The sequence below is a fragment of the Lontra canadensis genome, unplaced genomic scaffold (genome assembly GCF_010015895.1).
Source record: "Lontra canadensis isolate GAN:19392208 unplaced genomic scaffold, GSC_riverotter_1.0 scaffold10, whole genome shotgun sequence".
Lineage (NCBI taxonomy): Eukaryota > Metazoa > Chordata > Mammalia > Carnivora > Mustelidae > Lontra > Lontra canadensis.
The window spans coordinates 11,239,075-11,258,280 of NW_022631004.1; the positions used below are offsets into that span (position 1 = coordinate 11,239,075).

At 40.4% G+C, this 19,206-nt stretch overlaps 1 protein-coding gene across 1 annotated transcript in view; it reads right to left on the bottom strand.

Moving 5' to 3' along the window:
* LOC116866505 (serine/arginine repetitive matrix protein 3-like) overlaps window positions 1–13,114 on the bottom strand; it is a 95,694-nt gene extending 82,580 nt beyond the window's left edge. The window contains exon 1 of the mRNA XM_032855442.1: window positions 13,001–13,114. Coding sequence (XP_032711333.1) covers window positions 13,001–13,114 — 114 coding nt within the window. The remainder of the gene's footprint in view (window positions 1–13,000) is intronic.
* Between the last annotated feature and the right edge of the window lie 6,092 nt (window positions 13,115–19,206).

A 19,206-nucleotide genomic window follows, 5' to 3' on the forward strand; every position in this document is an offset into this window, starting at 1 on the left:
TTAAGTTGGCAAGAACTGACATCTTGACAATATTGAGTCTTTCTATCCATAAATATGGATTATCTCTTCATTTGTTTAGATCTTTAACTTTTCTTGCAGAAGTTTTACAGCTTTCTTCATATGGAAGACACATTTTGTTGTTATATTTACATCTGAGTGTTTCCTTCTTGGTGTGCTAATGTAAATGGTAATGTGTTTTTAATTTTACATCCAAATTTGTTTTGAATTTTGTTGCTGGCATGTAGGAAAGCAATTGGCTTTTGTGTAATAACTTGGTAGCCTGCAGGGGCACCTGGGTGACTCAGTGAGTTGAGCGTCCCACTCTTGGTTTCAGATCAGGTCATTATCTCAGGGTTGTGAGATGGAGTCCCACATGGGACTCTGCACTCAGTGGGGAGTCTGCTTGAGATTCTTTCCCCCCTCCCTCTTTTTTGGTCCTTCCCCCTGCTGTCTTTCGCTCGCTCTCTCTCTCTCAAATAAATACATAAATCTTTAAAAAAGAAACTTGATATTTTGCAAACTTGCTGGATAAAACTGCTCTGTTTATTACCTCAGATTTTTTTTTTTTTTGGTCCATTCTTATATTTGGGTATAATTTGTTGATATTCTATTGAGGCTTTTTGAAACTATGTTCATAAGAGATATTGGTCTCTAATTTTCCTCTTGTGATATGTTTACTGGTTTGGTATTAGGATAATGCTGGCTTCATAGAATAACTTGGGAAATGTTCCCTTTATTTCTATTTTTTGGGATGATTGTAGAGAATTAATATTATTTCTTCCTTAAATGTTTAGTAGAATTCACTAGTGAAACTATCTGGGGCTGGTATTTTCTTTTTTTTCAAGATTATTAGCTAACATTTTAATTTCTTTAGCAATTATAGACTCTGGTGGCTAATTTTGTGTCAATTTAAGTGGGCCATGGGGTGTTCATATACTGCGTCAAATATTATTCTGGTGCTTCTGAATGAAATTAACACTGAAATCTGTGGGCTTTGAATAAAGCAGATTGTCTTCCATAATGTGGGTGGGCTTTATCCAATCAGTTGAAGGTCTAAATATAGCAAAAAGAATGGCCTGCTCCAGAGGAGAAAAATTCCCCGGCAGACTGCCCTTAGGCCTCATCTGCAACACTGGCTCTTCCTGGTTCTACAGCAGACAAGCTTAGGACAGGAATGGTAGCTTCAACTCTCCTGGGTCTCCAGCCTGCTGGCTCATTCTATAGATTTTATATTTACCAGTCTTCATAATCATGTAAACCAATGCATTATAATAAATCTCTTTACATGTAGATATAAACAGAGATAGATATAATATATGTACACATATTATATATGTACTTAAACTATATACATACATCCTGTTGGTTCTGTTTCTCTGGAGAACCCTGATGAATAAGTGGGCTCATTCAGATTACCTATTTCTTCTTGTGTTGATTTTGGTAGCTAATGTCTTTCAAGGAATTAGCACATTTCCTCTAAGTGATCAAATTTGTGAGCATAAAGTTGTTAATAATATTCCTTAATTATCATCTTAAGATCCATAGGATGAGTAGTGCTGACCCTTCTTTCATGCTGGTATTATTAATCTGTGTCTTTTCTGTTTTCTTCTTGGTTAGCCTTGCTGGAATTTTATCGGTTTTATTGATCTTTTCAAAGAACTATCTTTTGGGTTCTCTATTGATTTCCTGTTTTTTTTTTTTATTTTGTTGATTCCCACTCTAATTTTCATTATTTTTCTTTTGCTTGCTTTAAGCTTAAATTCTCTTGTCTCTAGTTGCCTAAAATGGAAGCTTAGATTATCAATTTTATTCTTCTTTTCCTAAATATATGCATTCAATGCCATAAATTACCCTCTAATCATAGCCTTCACTGCATCTCACAAAAATTGATAAATCATATTTTTTATTTTCACATAGTACAAAATATGTGGTTCTATGTTGTTGAACATTCTATGTCAGCTGCCAACTCAATTTTCAGATTTAAAGTGGAATTCACAAAATTAATGAGGTAAAAAGGAAGTTGAAACAAGACTAGGTAAGGATTAATAGGATTTAGGATGCTAGTATTTTAGCTGACTACCATGATAAAACCTATTTTCAAACTTGACTTAACACATCCCTGTCTATCCAACCATGTAAACAGACTTTTGATACATTTCTTGTTCAAATTTTTTTAGGTGAGATGTCTGAATCAGAGATTCTAAAGGAAGGAGAAACTGTACTTTTTAAAGTCTTTACTCTTGGGTTATATCCCTGAATAGCATTGTCCAGGTTGCCCTTTCATTTATTAGGCCCACAGGGATGAAAGTTTAATGCCATGTTTCAACTCCCAAGCTCCACGTGCCCACTCCACACATGCTCTGAGCAAAAATAAACGTCAAGGGCTGCTGATATTTCAAAAAGGAGCACTCTATTGTCGTTGTTGACTAGTTTGGGGTTGGTAGTATCAACTGTTAAACATCTAGTATATTTCCACTATTCATAACTCGCTTGTAACTCCAATGACAGCTTTGCCACCAAGATGATGAAAATGATGATTCATTTTTAGTGTTAATGTAGGTTCTGGGTGATGTATCTTCTCCAGGACTTCTTATTCCTACTACATTCCAGGCTTTCAGAAAGAGAAAATTCCAGGAGGAATAATCCAACCTCCGGCTCCATTTGTGGCAGGGCCAGCTTCCCAGCGGTTTTGGCTGGCTCTCCTGGCTGTGCTTTCTATCACCACGGTCTCTGAGCAGACAGGCTGGGGACCTCACCCGTGCAAACTCAACACAAGGAAAACTGAGTTAAATCCTTACTGTGGGTCCAGTCAGAGATCCCACAAAATGGACTTGGGCTCTGTTTGAAAACATTTTTCTTAGAACCTTGAATCTTACATCTTGATCTGTGAAACTGTTTTTAATCTTTAAGATTTTTTAAATTTTAAATCTTGAATTTGATCTGTAAGATTTTCAGCAGTTCCCCATTGCAGCTGTTAGTGAGTAGAAGCGCATGACACACACATACAATGGTATCTTTCAGCTGTGCCAAACATCCCCCTTACCCCCCTTCCCATCCCCACTCCTTAGAAATCAAAAGCTGCTCCTGGAGTTGGAACATTAAACATGACTGGGCTTGGTTGCCTGGGGAAAAGAAGGTCAGTGCAGGTGTGGAGCTACACCTAAGTCTCTCGGCCCCTTGACTGCCTGACAAGAGATTGTTCTAGCCACAGAGTGAGAAGAGATACACTTATCCCTGCCCTCCTGCCAGCCTCAGCACTGAGATGGCTTACCATACTTCCCCAAAGGAATCTTTTTTCCCTCAGTATCCAAGACAGTGAGAACATTCTTCAGGATGAAAAATTAAGTGAACTGAGGTAGGTCCACTAGGAGGGATGAACGATGTAATTTATGGAATAAAAGAAAATCCAGGTAAACAAGAAGACTGTTATTTCCAACTATTCCCGCTAAATAGTTGTTCTTCTCCTCAGCTTTCTATCATTAAATTCCTGGTGCGGCCAAACAGAGAACGTATCTAAGGACCACAAGTGAGTGGACACCATTACCCTGCTGGGGTATGGCTTTACTTCCTTTTGTTTTCCTAAGAACCCAGAGTAACAGCCAAGGTCAGGCAGCAGGCTGTGCTGTAACGCACAGAGGTGCCCTGAGTTCTGATTCCATTGCTGCCCCCACAGACTTCTTTGGGCCTCAGTTTCTCTCCCTCTAAAATTGCTCACTTCCAAAACTTATGGTGAGGTAGTATGCAATATTTTACATTGTACAGAATCTGGAGTTTATAAAATATTTACATTTAAGCCTTACAGTGTGTTGGAAGGTATTATTATCTCTATATACAGGAATGAAAACCGAGGAGAAGCTATTTATCTTACCCAAGAGCATAAAACTCATCAAAATTAAACCAGAACCCAATCTGGATCCCTGGGCTCCAAATTCAATGCAGGCTTTTTTTTTTTTTTCCCTCCTTTTTTTCTTTCTTTTTTTTTGTGGTGGGGGGAGGTGTAGTTGTAGGTTTTATTGTGGTAAAATATACAGAACATAAAATTTACTCTTTCAACCTTTTCAAGTGTGCAGTGCTATGGCATTAAGCATGTTCACATTGTTCCTCAAACATCTTCAGTGCTTTCTTACCGTCCCTGACTGAAATTCAGTAATCTGTTAGACACTAACTCTCCCTCTCCGAACCCTCCGCAGGCACTGTACCACCTTTATGCCCATGAATTTTACTACTCTAGGTACTTCATATTAGTGGAATCATACACTATTTGTCCTGTTGTGACTGGTTTGTTTCACTTAGCATAGTGTCTCCAAGATTCATCCATGTTGTAGCAAGTGTCAGAAATTCCCTGTTTTTAATGCCAACTAATATTCCATCGTGTGTATGTGCATTTTGTACCTCCATTCATCCACTGATGGACACATCTTTTGGCTGTTGTGGGTAGTGATGCCATGAATGTTAGTGTACAAATATTGTCTGAGTCCTTTCTTTCACTCCTTTTGGGTACCTCCTCATATGTGGAATTGCTAGATCATAGGATGATTCTATGTTTAATTTTTTAATTTCTCCTCTTTTTAATAGTTAGAATCAGCTGTTCTTTTAAAGATTTTACTTATTTATTTGTCTATTTCAGAGAGAAAGAGAGAGAGCATAAGCAGGGGAAGGGAGAGGGGCAAGCAGACTCCATGCTGAGCATGGAGCCCCACATGGGACTCAATCCCACAAGCTTCAGACCATGACTTGAATCAAAATCAACAGTCAGGTGCTTAGCCAACTGAGCTACCCAGGCGCCCTTAGCTGTTCTTTTAAAATAAAATTAACTCAAAATAATTTCCCACCTCTTGTTACTTACATTTAAAGCCATATCTTCCTCTATTTTCTCTTAAAGCAGCCATGGTATTCTGTTGACGCGCTGGCCTAGATGTAGCATTACACTGCTAGGTATCATGAAGTGTCCTGCATTTATTTTGTGGTTTGTTTCTGCATGCCGACCATTACACTGATGCTCTATTATTTATCTTTTCAAGGTCTGTGAAGAGAGGATCAAAGACAGATATTATTAACCTCAGGTCTCAAATCACAAAAATAAGGGTTAAGAAGGTTTAAAGATTTTCTTCTGTAAGATTATGGTAGTCATAAAACAAAAACCCAACTTTCTATGTCTTAATTTACTGTTACTAGACAGTTTCTGTATATTTAAATGGAATATGTTATGAACTGCTTCTCACTTGATTCTTATATAAGACTTGTTTTATAAATTTAGAAAAGTCTACAAAACTTTTCATGCCTGTTTTGTTATCTATAAGAGACCAATGATATTACTAGCCTCTGAGGAGAGCTAAAGGAATAGCCAACAAAAAGCAGCAAAGCATTTCACAAAAGATGGAGAGTTATAGCATATTATTAATAATTTAATTACATAATCACTTAATAATTATTACTAAAATAGAACTTTCAATGGAATTACTAAAATTGCTTTTCTGAAATTTCAATGTGCTAATGAAAATCATTTTGAAAACATGAAAGTTTAAAAAAAATAGTTAAACATATGCATATTCTCTTTCCCTGACTGTTCCCTCCTCTGTGTTCCCAATGCATAGACACTTTGTTCAGCCTGTTTATAAGGTCATGTTTTAGGTTGTGGTTTTTCTCTGTCCTCCTCTAGGCTGGGAGCACTCTGAGGACAAGCACTGTCTCATTCATTCTTGTTTCGTCAATGCTTGTCATAGTGTCTAGCATTTGACACAAGCTCAAAAAATATTTGCTAAATGAAAAAAAACACAATAGTATGAACAAATAAAGAAGTCAGGGTTAAATTTCAAGGGCATACAAGTCTTTTTGCACAGGACAGGAGGCTCCTTGCAAAAGCAACCCTTTCTGCTTTTTACACTTTCCCCTTTTCCTCAAGATTGTTAACATCACTCTGCTTCTCCTGACTCTCTAATATTCTAGAAAAGAATAAGGACTAGAAATGGGGCACATTGATTTGGAAAGCCTGACCTCTAATTTAGAGGGATTCAAATGGAATGTACCATAAAAGCAGCAAGGATGACAATAAAAAAGCAGTGGGAAGGCAAGAGATTCTTTGTGACTAAGATAGGGAGAGAATGAAAGCAAAGGGAAGATTTTCAGTGGTCATTATGAATGGAATTGGAGCTGGGAGAGGGAGAGTTCCTTTTGTGGAAGACTACTTCCTGTTCATCTTTCTAAGTAGCTAGCAAATAAATGGGCTTCGCTATAGGGTTATTGAACTCGCCTGAGATTTTTGCCTAACTCGCTATCAGTAAAGAAATACAATTGTCTAAGGGCTAGCCAAACAAGTTAATTTTAATAAAATAAGGTGTCAGAACCCCAACTGACAACCTCAAAGTTGCACTAAACACGCTTTGTACTTTTGAGGGTTCCTGCCATGGTGAATGGATTTCTCTTCCAAAGCATCATTTATAAATCAGATGTCTGAAACAGAGAATCCATAAGCCATAGAGATGTTATGAGTGGTGATGGGTTCCCAGACCAGCACACAAATGCTTATTTTATCTGTAAAGTAGTGCACTGAATGCTGTGGTGGAAATTCTTCAGGTTTCAGAGATGACCAGACTCACTTCGATGTGGCCATTTATATTTCAGAAGAAAACCAGACCCCAACTAGCACCAGGCTAGAATGGCAAGAGGAGTGTCTGAAAGAGTGAGGAGGCCAAGGGCAGCACAGGGCCAAAAACCCTCCTAGTCGTCCCTAAGCCCTGGAGCTGAGGGTACTTGGTGGCTGCTCTAATCTTCTAGGCTTCATCAGAATTACCTCGATGTTAAAAAACAAACAAACAGGGGGTCCTGGCTGGCTCAGTCAGTAGAGCATGCAAGTCTTGATCTCAAGTAGTGAGTTCAAGCCCCACATTGGGTGTGGAGCCTACTTTAAAAAAAATTAAAAACAAACAAACAGCTTTAGGGCCCTAGTGGATCAGAACCGCCAGGGAGGGGGCCCATGCGTTGGTGTGTTTCCCAAATTCCCTAACGACCTCTGATGCATAACCTGGTCCGGGAACCAGTCTCAAATCTTTGTCATCTCTCTTCCAGTTAATGGGCTCTGGGTGAGCAAAAACAGGGGATGGAAGAGAGGGGGTCCTGGAAAGCTAGAACATGGAAGGGCAGTCCCTGGTTTTAGTGGCAAGGAAGTTGGAAGGTTCACCATGTAACTGATAAGGAAACTGAGTCAGTCAAGGTCACAGAGCAGAGGGGAAAGGGGGGATTCTAACCAACGCCCTTCTTGTCCTGAGCTTCTCCCCTCAGCTGCTGCATATATGTTTCTGCCTCCCATATGGTGAGCAGATACACTTCAGAGCCTGCCAGTGCTGGTAAACTGTGAATTCCTAAGAGTGTCAAGCTAACTGTAATGTCCAAGTGACAGAGGAAAAAGCTGGGAGCAAGGCCAGACCAACCACATTCAGCAAAACCCATGGAGGCCATTTTCCCAATCTCCTTTTGGGCCTCAGTGGGCTGGTGAATTTGCCCCATTCTCAGATCCTCCAGCCGTAAGATAAAGATAATAATATTTACATATCTTCTTCACAGACTTGCAGTGAAACTTAATTAGTCCTTGTTTACTGCGTCCTTTGAAGATGGAAAGCTCTGTGTGAGATCTAAGTGTTGTTCCACATTTCTTGATTTTAGTTAACAGCTTGAAAGCTCTGCGTCTTATAAGACTCTTCTTTTTCTTTATTTTCTGTTATTTCTAACCTGGCCCAAACCAGAAACTGGTGGAATTTCTTGAGCTTTCCTAACTGTAAATGGTTTGAAGGATCTCATTGTTGGCCAGGATAGATGGGAGGGACAGAAAGGAGGAAAGAAGCATGTCTGCACAGAAACTCCAAGCATTCCGAGGTCTGCCCCTCAACTTGGAATTCTGCAGCTCTCCCAGAATTGGCTTTGACCTCTGGTTTCTTGCATTGTGTATTTGTAGCCTCAGTCCTCCTGGCCCTTCAACTCTCTCTCACCACTGCCCTGCCCTTCCCTCTTCACTCCCACCCACAAACACACAATCCCCATGAATGCGAAACGTTGAAGGAGGACGGAAATTTGTTTCTTATGCCATATTTGAGAGTTTCAACACTACTTTACAGATGCATTAAGTGTTATGAAATCTCTGCTCTGTTTTGTTTATTTTTATTTTTTAAATTTTTTTTTATTGAAGTGTATTTGACACATAATATTATATTACTTTCAGGTACAGCATAGTGATTTGACAGCTCTGTACATTATGCTATCCTCACCACAAGTGTAGCTACCATCTGTCCCCATACCAGGTTCTTACAATATCATTGACTATATTTCTTATGCTGTGACTTTCATTCCCATGAAGTATTCATTCCATAATTGGAAGTCTGTACTTCCCACTTCCCTTCACCCATTTTACCCACCCCTCTCCCCCAACAACTATCAGTCTGTTTTCTGTATCTATGGGTCTGTTTCTGCTTTTGTTTGTTCATTCATTTGTTTCGTTTTTTAAATTCCAAAATATAAGCAAAATCATATGGTATTCATTTTTCTCTGTCTAATGTATTTCACTTAGCATAACAGCCTCTAGCTCCATCCATGTTGTTGCAAATCGCAAGATCTCATTCATTATTATGGCTAAGTAATATCCCATTGTACATATACTACATCTTCTCATCTTCTTTATCCATTTGTGAAATCTCTACTCTTTAAAATACTGATCTTTGAGGTACCTGGCAGGCTCAGTTGGATTGATCTTGGGATCATGAGTTTGAGCCCCACATTGGGTGTAGAGATTGCTAAAAAAATAAATAAATAAGCTTAAAAAAATACTGATCCTTACCCTTTGCAAAAGACAGTGAGTACTTACATCAGTGGGAATATCATTTAAACAAAAAATCAGCAAGGGAATAATGGCTTTCAGTGACACACCGGACAAGATGGACTTAACAGATACATTCGGAACTTCCCATCCTAAAACAGCAGAATACAGATTCTTTTCAAGTGCACACAGAACATTCTCCAGAATAGATCACATGTTAGACCACAAAACAGTCCTCAACAAATACAAGAAGATTGAAGTCATACCATGCACCTTTTATGACCACAAAACTATGAAACCATAAGTCAACCACAAGAAAAATCTGGAAAGAACACAAATACATGGAGGTTAAATAACATGCTACTAAAAAAATGAATGGGTCAATTAGGAAATAAAAGAAGAAATTTTAAAAATACATGGAAACAAATGAAAATGGTCCAAAACACAATGATCCAAAACCTTTATGATACAGCAAAAGCAGTCTTAAGAAAGAAGTAAATAGCAGCACAGGCCTACTTCAAGAAGCAAGGAAAAATCTCAGATAAACAACCTAACCTTACATCTGAAGGAGCTAGAAAAAGAACAACAAATGAAGCCACTAATGAAAGAAATTGAAGATAACACAAAAAAGTGAAAGATACTCCATGTTCACGGATTGGAAGAACAAATATTGTTAAAATGTCAATACTATCCCAAACAATCTACACATTTAATGTAATCCCTAACAAAACACCAATAAACATTTTTCACAGAACTAGGACAAACAATCCTAAAATTTGTATGGAACCACAAAAGATCCTAACTAGCCAAAGCAATTTTGAAAAAGAAAAGCAAAACTGGAGGCATCACAATTCCAGACTTAAGTTATATTACAAGCTATAGTAATCAAAACAGTATGGTAAAGGCACAAAAATAGACACATAGATCAATAATACAGAATAGAAAACTGAGAAATGAACCCACAACTATATGGTCAATCTTTGACAAAGATTGGAAAGAATATCTAATGGGGAAAAGATGGTCTCTTCAACAAATGGTGTTGGGAAAACTAGTCAGCAACATGCAAAAGAATGAAACTAGACCACTTTCTTACAGCACACACAAAAATAAATTCAAAATGGATAAAAGACCTAAATGTGAGATAGGAAACCATCAAAATCCTAGACAAGAACACAGGTAGCAACTTCTTTGATATCAGCCATAACAACTTCTTACTAGATATGTCTCATGAGGCAAGGGAAACAGAAGCAAAAATAAACTAGTGGGACTTCATCAAAATAAAAAGTTTCTCCATAGCAGAGGGAACAATCAAGAAAACTAAAAGACAACCAATGGAATGGGAGATGTTTGCAAAAGACATATCTAATAAAGGGTTAGTATCCAAAATCTATAAAGAACTTATAAAACTCAACATCCAAAAAACCAAACAATCCAATTAAAAATGGGCAAAAGACATGAATAGACATTTTTCCAAAGAAGACACACAGAGGGTCAACAGACACATGAAGAGATCCTCAACATCACTAATCATCAGGGAAATGAAAATCAAAATTACAATGAGATATCACCTCACACAAGAAGCAACAGGTGTTGAGGAAGATGTGGAGAAAGGGAAACCCTCTTACACTGTTGGTGGGAAAGGCAAACTGGTATGGACACTCTGGAAAACAGTATGACCAAATTATGGAAATAGCTAAAGTGTCCGTCAAGTGATGAATGGAGAAAGAAGATGTGGTGTGTATGTATGAATTCATATATACACACACTAGAATATTACTCCACCATCAAAAAGAATGAAATCTTGCCCCTTAACGATGACATGAATGGAGCTAGAGAGTATTATGGTAAGCAAAATAAGTTAGAGAAAGACAAATACCATATGATTTCACTTTCATGTGGAATTTAAGAAAGAAAACAAACAAGCAAAAGGAAAAAAGAGAGAGAGAGAGGCAAACCAAGAAACAGACTCTTAACTATAGAGAAAAAACTGATGGTTACCAGAGGGGAGGTGTGTGGAGGGATGGGTGAAATATGTGATGGACATTGAGGAGGGTACTTGTGATGAGCACTGGGTGATGTATGGAAGTGTTGAATCACTATATTGTACACCTGAAATGAATATTACACTTTATGTCAACTAACTGGAATTTAAATAAAAACTTAAAAAAAAAACAAAAAACAAAAAGACGGGGAATGATATGCCGTGAAAGAGAGAATGGTTTTGGTCCTATTCTCACACAGAATTAAATGTTGCTTTCAAGATAATGGTAAAACAAACAAACAAACAAAAAACAAACCTGTCCTTAAACAATCAAACAAAAAATTTTAAATATTCAGGGTCACCTGGGTGGCTCAGTCAGTTAAGCGTCTGCCTTCAGCTCAGGTCATGATCCCTAGACACAGGGATCAAGTACCTGCTTAGCAGGGAGCCTGCTTCTCCCTCTCCTCCCAGCCTCTGCTCTCTCCCACTATCTCTGTCACTATTTCTCTCTCTCTCTCAAATAAATAAATAAAATCTTCAAAAAACTTCTTAAGATTTTAATATTCTAATTTGGTAAGGCAATTTTTTTTCAAGAAATAAAGTTCAGGGGTTCCTGGGTGGCTCAGTGGGTTAAAGCCACTGCCTTCGGCTCAGGTCATGATCCCAGGGTCCTGGGATCGAGCCCTGCATCAGGCTCTCTGCTGAGCAGGGAGCCTGCTTCCTCCTCTCTCTCTGCCTGCCTCTCTGCCTACTTGTGATCTCTGTCAAATAAATAAATAAAATCTTTAAGAAAAAAGAGAAAGAAAGAAAAAGAAAGAAAGAAAGAAAGAAAGAAAGAAAGAAAGAAAAGAAAAGAAAATTCATTACAAAACTACGTCCAATTTGAAGACTTGAAAGCCTTGGTTATAGTTCTGGCTGGCTGGCCCTCTGCCTTAATTTCTTCCAGGGGAGTAACTCCTCAGCACCCAGCTGAGTGGAGAAGTTGGGGCAATCCAGGGTGTGTACTCTTCAACTGCACTTCTTCTGCCATCCCATTCCTGTTAGGCACAAATAGGAGTTGTCCCAGATGTTTTCCATTTGTTAATATGGAAATGTTCCCCACCCCCTCCCTGGCCCCCATGTCTCCAGTCTGTTCCAATCTGGAAGGGTGGAGGGAGGAGTGAGGGGAGCAGGAGTGATGTTCTGAGGTCTAAGAGTTGCCCCAGGCGACATGACAGAGGAGTCAATAGGTCAGGGCTGAAAATGAGCCAGGAACTGCATGGTGGTCCTTGGTTGGCCAGGAAAAGAAGAGTTCTGTCTTTTCACTCAGGCAGCATTTTACACGCATGTGTATATTATATGTGTTTACAGATGTGGCTTTAAGTGTGTATTCAAAAGGATACATTGAGTGCCCTGTGTGCACACAGCCTCTACTGGAACCAGAGCTCAGAATATCGATGAGGTTAAAACTGACCCAGATCCCTGAGTCGGTCGATAAGGGGCAGGACAGTGGTCAAGGTGAACAGATAGGCTTGGTTCTCTTCATGTTTCCACAGAAGAAAGGAAGTGGTTCTGTCACACTGTTTTCTTTGTTGTTATTGTTGAAGTACAGACGACATAGGCTGTTACATTGGTTTCAGGTGTATGACATAGTGATTCCACAACTCCACAGGTTATGCTGTGCTCAGCGCAAGCATAGCTATCCTCCAGCACCATACAACACTAGCATGATACCACAGACGGTGGCAATGTGTTTTGTGGAGGAATAAATTTCCTTCGATTGGAGCAAGAGAAAACTATGAGAAAGAAGATGAAAAGGACAGGGTGTGAGCAGCATTGGACTCAGCCAGGATCCGTTCCTGGAACTTCTCTACTTGTTTCCGTGAGATCCCTCGCACAAGAGATTCCCCTCTGGGAACTTTCTGGAATATGTCCCTGAGAAACCCCTCTCCCAAATGGTTTTCAGAGACTCCATGAAACTGTCTACAAAGAGTATTCTTTGCAAGCAGAGTCATGCACCTGAAGCGAGTCTATTCCAGGTGCTGGGAGGAAACCACTCCGTCCTCCCCTCCTGGGAGCAGGGCTTCCGCCCAGCATCTTCGGGAAACTGGATCCTGACTCCGTGGGTCAGGCCCTCCGCTCTGCAGCCTGAGAATTAGTGAGTCTGGCAACTCAGACTGTGGGTTCTGAAACGTCTCTGTGATCGATGAAAATCCTTCTGATAGGACTTTTCACACCTTAACAAATTGGCTGCCCCCTCCTGAGGCTTGTGGGAGGCAGCGAGTGGCGGCCTGGAGAATGTGCCGGGGGACCTTGAACTCCTGGCCGGCTGCTCCTCTCTGGACGCCCATCACTGCTTTTCTCTGGAGTGCGCGTCTCCATGGCCACTCCCCGCCCACGACTGACTAAAGCAGACCAGTCCTGGGGAAGACGGGACCCCTCTGACAGCTGACTCGGGGACTCCCAGTGTCCCATGCCACTCCTCCCGCAGACTGTGAGGCTGCCCCTTCCAACTGACCTTCCCTGACTCGCCTTCGCCGGGGTCAGACTTGCACTGGCTGCTGACAGCTGTCCCAGCCTCTTGGGTTTTCTCCCCGTTTTCTCTCATTCAAGCATTTCCCCACCCCAAACCCCACACCCACTCCCCCAAAAAATCCTTGCCTGTTTGATACTCTCTTAGTATCTGCTTCTCAGAGGACCTGGACTAACACACATTGTGTTTAAGGCGATAAAATATAAGTGTTAAAGAGATATAAATGGTCCTATCTCCTGAAAATATTAGAGAAATCCAAGTTAGATGTAACCGATTTCCACGGAAAAGTTTCCAACTTAATTGAACATTTTGTAAAAGATTTTATGTATTTATTTGAGAGAGAAAGAATGAGAGAGAGAGAGAGAGCACAAGAGAGGGGAGGGTCAGAGTGAGGAGGGTCAGAGGGGGAAGCAGACTCCCTGCCTAGCAGGGAGCCGGATGTGGGGCTCGATCCAGGGACTCCAGGATCATGACCTGAGCTGAAGGCAGTTGCTTAACCAACTGAAGACACCCGGGTGTCCCTACGTTGAACATTTTAAAATTTATTTGACCAAAGCTGTCACCAACATTTGTAAAGTCCTCATTTCAACATCAGTTATGGAATGTAGAGTCAACAGTGATACGATGAAAGAATTTAGAATGGATCATTGAGTTGTTAAAAACCTGTACCAGAAATGATGTAAAGAATATTAAAAGTATGAACAAGTCATTATAAGGCTGCTGCTGCTGATGCGAATAATACATGAGCTCACCAGCCTTTCCTGTTCATCTGGCACTGCTCATGGTGCTTTGTCAGTCACCTCCCTTACCTTGCTAGTGTGTGCAGATGTTGTACAGAGACAACTGGCTTCTAACATTTTCCAAGATGAGAGTTTCTACCTTACTGCAATAAGTTAAGACAGAAATATAAGAATGTATATATGCCCGCAGGAATCCTTTTACTGAAGTTTTAATGCTTGTATAGAAATTAAAGTTTAAGTATTTTGTACTTATGTGAAAATGGCAGCCAACACAGAGCACAGGGCTAGCACACAGCCTATTGGATGAATGAAATTAACAGTTATTGAAATAAGCATGTTTTGGAGCACCCGAGTGGCTCAGTCAGTTGAGCAGCTGCCTTCGGCTCAGGTCATGATTCCAGGGTCCTGGAATTGAGCCCCTCATCAGGCTCCCTGTTCAGGGGGGAAATCTGCTTCTCTCTCTCTCTCTGCCCCTTCCTGCCTCCCCGCTCGTGTTCTCTCTCTCTCTCTTTCAAATAAATAAATAAAATCTTTTAAACAAACAAACAAATAAAGCATGTTTTTCTTATCATTAGAACCAGAGAAAATATAGTTTCTAAAACAATGTTTCACAGACTAGTCTATTAGAGTCCCTTCATGGTGATTACCTGGGGGTGGTTGTTGAGGTTACAGGTTCCTAAGAATCACTTCCCCAAACAGTCTGTTTCAGTTGCCTCACATGGGGCCCAGGAGTCTGCATTGTACCAAGGACCCTCAGATGAGTCCAAAACACACTAAAATCTGTCTCTGCGAAGAGATAGGAAGCAAAAATCATTACTTTTGAAAATGATGGCTGTTTTTTGAATTCAGAGGTAGAGTTCAGATATTTCTGGGTTTACACTCACACTCTTCAAAAGAAAGGTAATTTTTTTTTAGCCAGAGAGGAGGGCCAGTCAGGTTCATGACGAGGCAGCAGGAAACATTAGCAGTGATGTGATCCCATTCCTCGGGATGAGGGAGCTGGCCACAGGGAATGTCCTCTCAACCCTGCAGCTGAGCCTGTTTACCGTTTAGTCTGTGTTTCTGTTTGTACGTGAATTAAACCAAAGTTGCAGGGCAAAAATAGTCTGTTCTTAGCTGTGAGCTAAAGGACATGCCCAGCCAGAACTAATATCATAAATAAACAGGGCCAGCTATGAGAGACAGTGAGGCCCTAAGGCTCACTAACTATGGAAGCCATTTGGGAGAATTTAAGGCTTCATGAAAAAAGATAAGGAAAGCAATTGTCCTAACACAATATTCTGAAGAAACATCAGAAGATGTATATGTTTTTTAAAACACCATTTATTTATTTATTTATTTGAGAGAGAGAGAATCCCAAGCAGACTCCCCGCTGAATGGGCATGGGGGGCCTGCGACATGGGGTGTGATCCCACAAGGCTGAGATCATAACCTGAGCCAAAATAAAGAGTTGAATGTTTAATCCACTGAGCCACCCAGGCACCCCAGAAAATGTATGTGCTGTTAAGGAGATGTGTATGTGTTTCTAAGGGGAGATCATGTGCCTCCCTGAGGTAGAAAACTAAAACAAGGGTTGTGTCACTTGTCCAGACATCTCTTCAATGCTGGGCTCACTGGTAGTAAGTATTGCCACTGATGAAACAAAGGAGCAAAGAAAGTATTTTTTGAAGGACTTGAAATAAAGTACTAAGTAAAAAAGGGGGAGGGAGAGCAGATAAAGACTAGAAAATGACTAAGAAGACTAGGAAAAGACTAGAAAAATGAAAGAACAAAGAAAACATCTGGTTGCATTGAGATTTTGGGTTTTCAGATGCATCACTATCAACAGTTGTCCAAAAAGAACTGTGATCTTATGTTTTAATTGAATAATTTTCCATCCATCTTTTCAGTAAGGAAACAATTCTGAGACATGCGATTGAATAGTAAGCATCTTCCTACATCCTGTGTATCTGATGGTTTAAGTTGAAAATCTAGGTCACAAAGGAAAACTTCGAGGAAGGAGTCCCCTGATTCACAAAGCACACTTCTACTGAGACGTGTCCCTTTTTAGGCCATTTAAAATAAATTGACTGCAAACACGGAATTTCCAGCTCTGGCTACAAGCTTGAAGGTGAATTTACATTATTCTAGGGAACAGTGCAGCATTTGGCAGGGGGCTAGAGGATAAACGGCACCCCTCTAGGGCTGGAGGGAGTGCCAGCAGACGCTACTGCCCTGGAAATTACCTGGTGTTCTATTATGGGAACTCAACAGGTCCATTTGGAACCTGCTTTAAAGTTCCTTCACAAAAATGACAGTGGAGCCAGCTGCTTTTACTGTTATTTTGTACCCTGAGAAGCAGTAATTGGAAACATAGGTACTTAGAGGGGCCAGGCTGAAAACACATTCACGTGAAGCAGGACATGGTTAAGAATACTAAGAGCTGCAGAAAACTGTAGAGCATGGGCTCAGTCTGAAGGCTAAGAAATCTACATCTGCTACCTGGGTCAACTTCCCCATCCTCCTTGTCTGATTTTCAGGTGCAGGAATGATGGAGAAGATAACATGATCATGTTAGGAATCCTAAGCCATTCAAATCACAGGGCTCCCAGACCATTACTTGGTAAATTCTAAGGCCAAATCAAGATGACACACATTCCTAGGTTTTCTTCTTCCTCTCTTCCTTCTATCTCCATATTTTTATAAACATAAGTTATAAACATCCACCATAGGCAGGTAGGCACCATATGAATCTCTAAAGAATGAAATAGAGTCTCTGAACTTGGGGAAGTTTAGAATGTTCTAGAGAAGACAAGAAACAAACAAGAGAAAAAGCAATATGGAATACATACGCCAAGAGTTTTCTCCAGGTGGTTAGCAAATGTGTTACTATGACTCAAGATGAATTACAGATCAAAGTGAATTGAACTGCAGTGCCCTCAGATTTCTTGAACAAGATGTGACTTGAAAGCCTTAAAAAGGAACTAAGATTAACTACTTAGAGGGGAAAGGAGAGGAGAGTTTCGGTTATAGGTACAGTGTGTAGAGGCATACAAGTAGGTCAAGCTTTTACCCTTCCCTTGACCCAAACTTTAAGTTACCAAAGATGATTGGAAAATAATTGGAGAGTGTCAGGGGGAGATATTGTCCTAACTGAATGGAGAGAAGCTTTTCTTGTCCTTGTAGGATGGAAAATCCTCGTGAGTGTGTGTTGCTTATTGTCAATCCTGGATTACTAAATGCTTTGTGGCACTTGCCTGGGATTATGCCAAGGAAAGCATGAGCTCCACATTCTGGAGGAGAAGTTGAGTCTTCTACGGGATATCAGGTAGCATTATATTTGACTGAAAATAATAGAAAACACAATTCAAAATGGCTTAAACAGTAAACCATATCATCTCATGTAACAAGACATACGGAGGTTGAGAATATTCTCCAGGATTGGTTAATGCAGGGACCTGACAACATCATCAAGACCTATGTTCTCCCCAGTTTTCCTCTCTACCCATGCTCTGAGCATGTTACTTTTGTCCTCAGATTAGCTCTCTTGATGGATGCAAGATGGTTACAGCAATCCCAGGTGTCCCATCAAGACATGAAGAGGTCCCATAATGGAAGATAACATCTCCTCTGTGTGTTTTTTTTTAAGATTCAGGAAATCTTTCTCATAAAGCCTCCAGTAGGCCTTCCCTAGTGTATATTTGCCAAATTGGGTCATATGTCCCTTAAAAACCAATCGTTGTTCAGAGAAATGTGGCTGCTACCAGCTGATTCAGACTTACTGGGATTTATCTCTGAGCCACATGGGAGGAGAGAGGGACACCAGACAAACAAAGGTTCTGTTAGGAAAAAAGAAAAAGAATAGAAGGAGGTGGTGGAGATAGAGGAGGAAGAAGACGAGGAGTCCGCTAGATAGATGTGGCTTTCAAATCTGTCCGCACATTCTTTGACACTCCTCCTGTTTCAAGAAGTTGAACCTAATTCTCCCCTCCTTGAGCACTGTGCCACCCAAGCAGCCAGTGGAGAGGCCCTCATAGCAAGGAAGTGAGGCCTCCTGCCAACAGCCAGGGGAATATACCAGATTGGAAGCGGATCCCCCAGGCCCACTCAAGCCTTCAGATGCCTACAGCTGCGCCGACAGCCTGATGGCAAGTAAATGGAAACCCCTGAACCAGGACAACCCAGGCCCGACTCTTGAATTTCTACCCACACAAATTGTGAAGCAGTAAGTGTCTGTTGTTTGAAACCACTAAGTTTGAGGTAGTATGTAACTTACAGGTAACCAGTCGTGTTTGGTATTTCCCCCGGTAAGTGGATTATTCATTTTGTGCCTGGAAATCACACCATGTCTTCAGAATGTTTGACAGAAGAGAGAAAAGACTACCTTGAGCCTCTGGATGAAGTGGGAAGTATTTGGGGCTAGAAATCCATAGAATTCTGGCCTTATCTCTGCCACTAAGAAACCTTCTAAGTTATTTTACTTCTCTTGATCTTAGGCTCGTTACCTCTAACTGAAGGAACCAAGCTAACTGCTATCTGATGCCTCATCTAGCTCTCGAATGCCGTGTGTGAAATGCTTGCATTTTACTGTTTTAGGTTGTATGGCCCAGCATGAAGAACCCCAGCTCCAGAATTAGGCACCTTGTGTTTAATTCCTGGTACAGTCACTTGTGAAATAATTGTTCTCGGATGAATGATGTCACCAGCCTTGAAGCCTTAATTTCTTCACACTAATGGGATTAAATAAGGGAAGACTGGCAAAGATCTTAGCATGCGCAAGTATTTAGTAGGTACTCAATAAGTGCAGGCAACTGTTTTCTCTATTAGAGCAGCACATTTTTAAAAGCAAACTTTTGAAATGACAGAGTTGTATTTTTTATGCACTTTATAGGTAGTTTATAATCTAGATGTAAAGTGCACTGTATAGAAACCTGGAGCGTACTTTTACTATTTTTAAAAGAATAGAAATTTGCGTATGGGGTTTTGCCTTAGAATTTATTGCTGGATCATGAAGTCAACTCCAAATTACAATCTCATCCCTATAGGAAAGTACATTCTGCTATATGATGATTTATTTTTATATGTATTTCTGGGAATACGTCACTGTGGAAAGTGAGGTGGGCCATGCCTCCTTGATTCTCCCACACAGCACAGCCTATGGTTGGTACTTCATTTTATTTGCTTAAGCTGT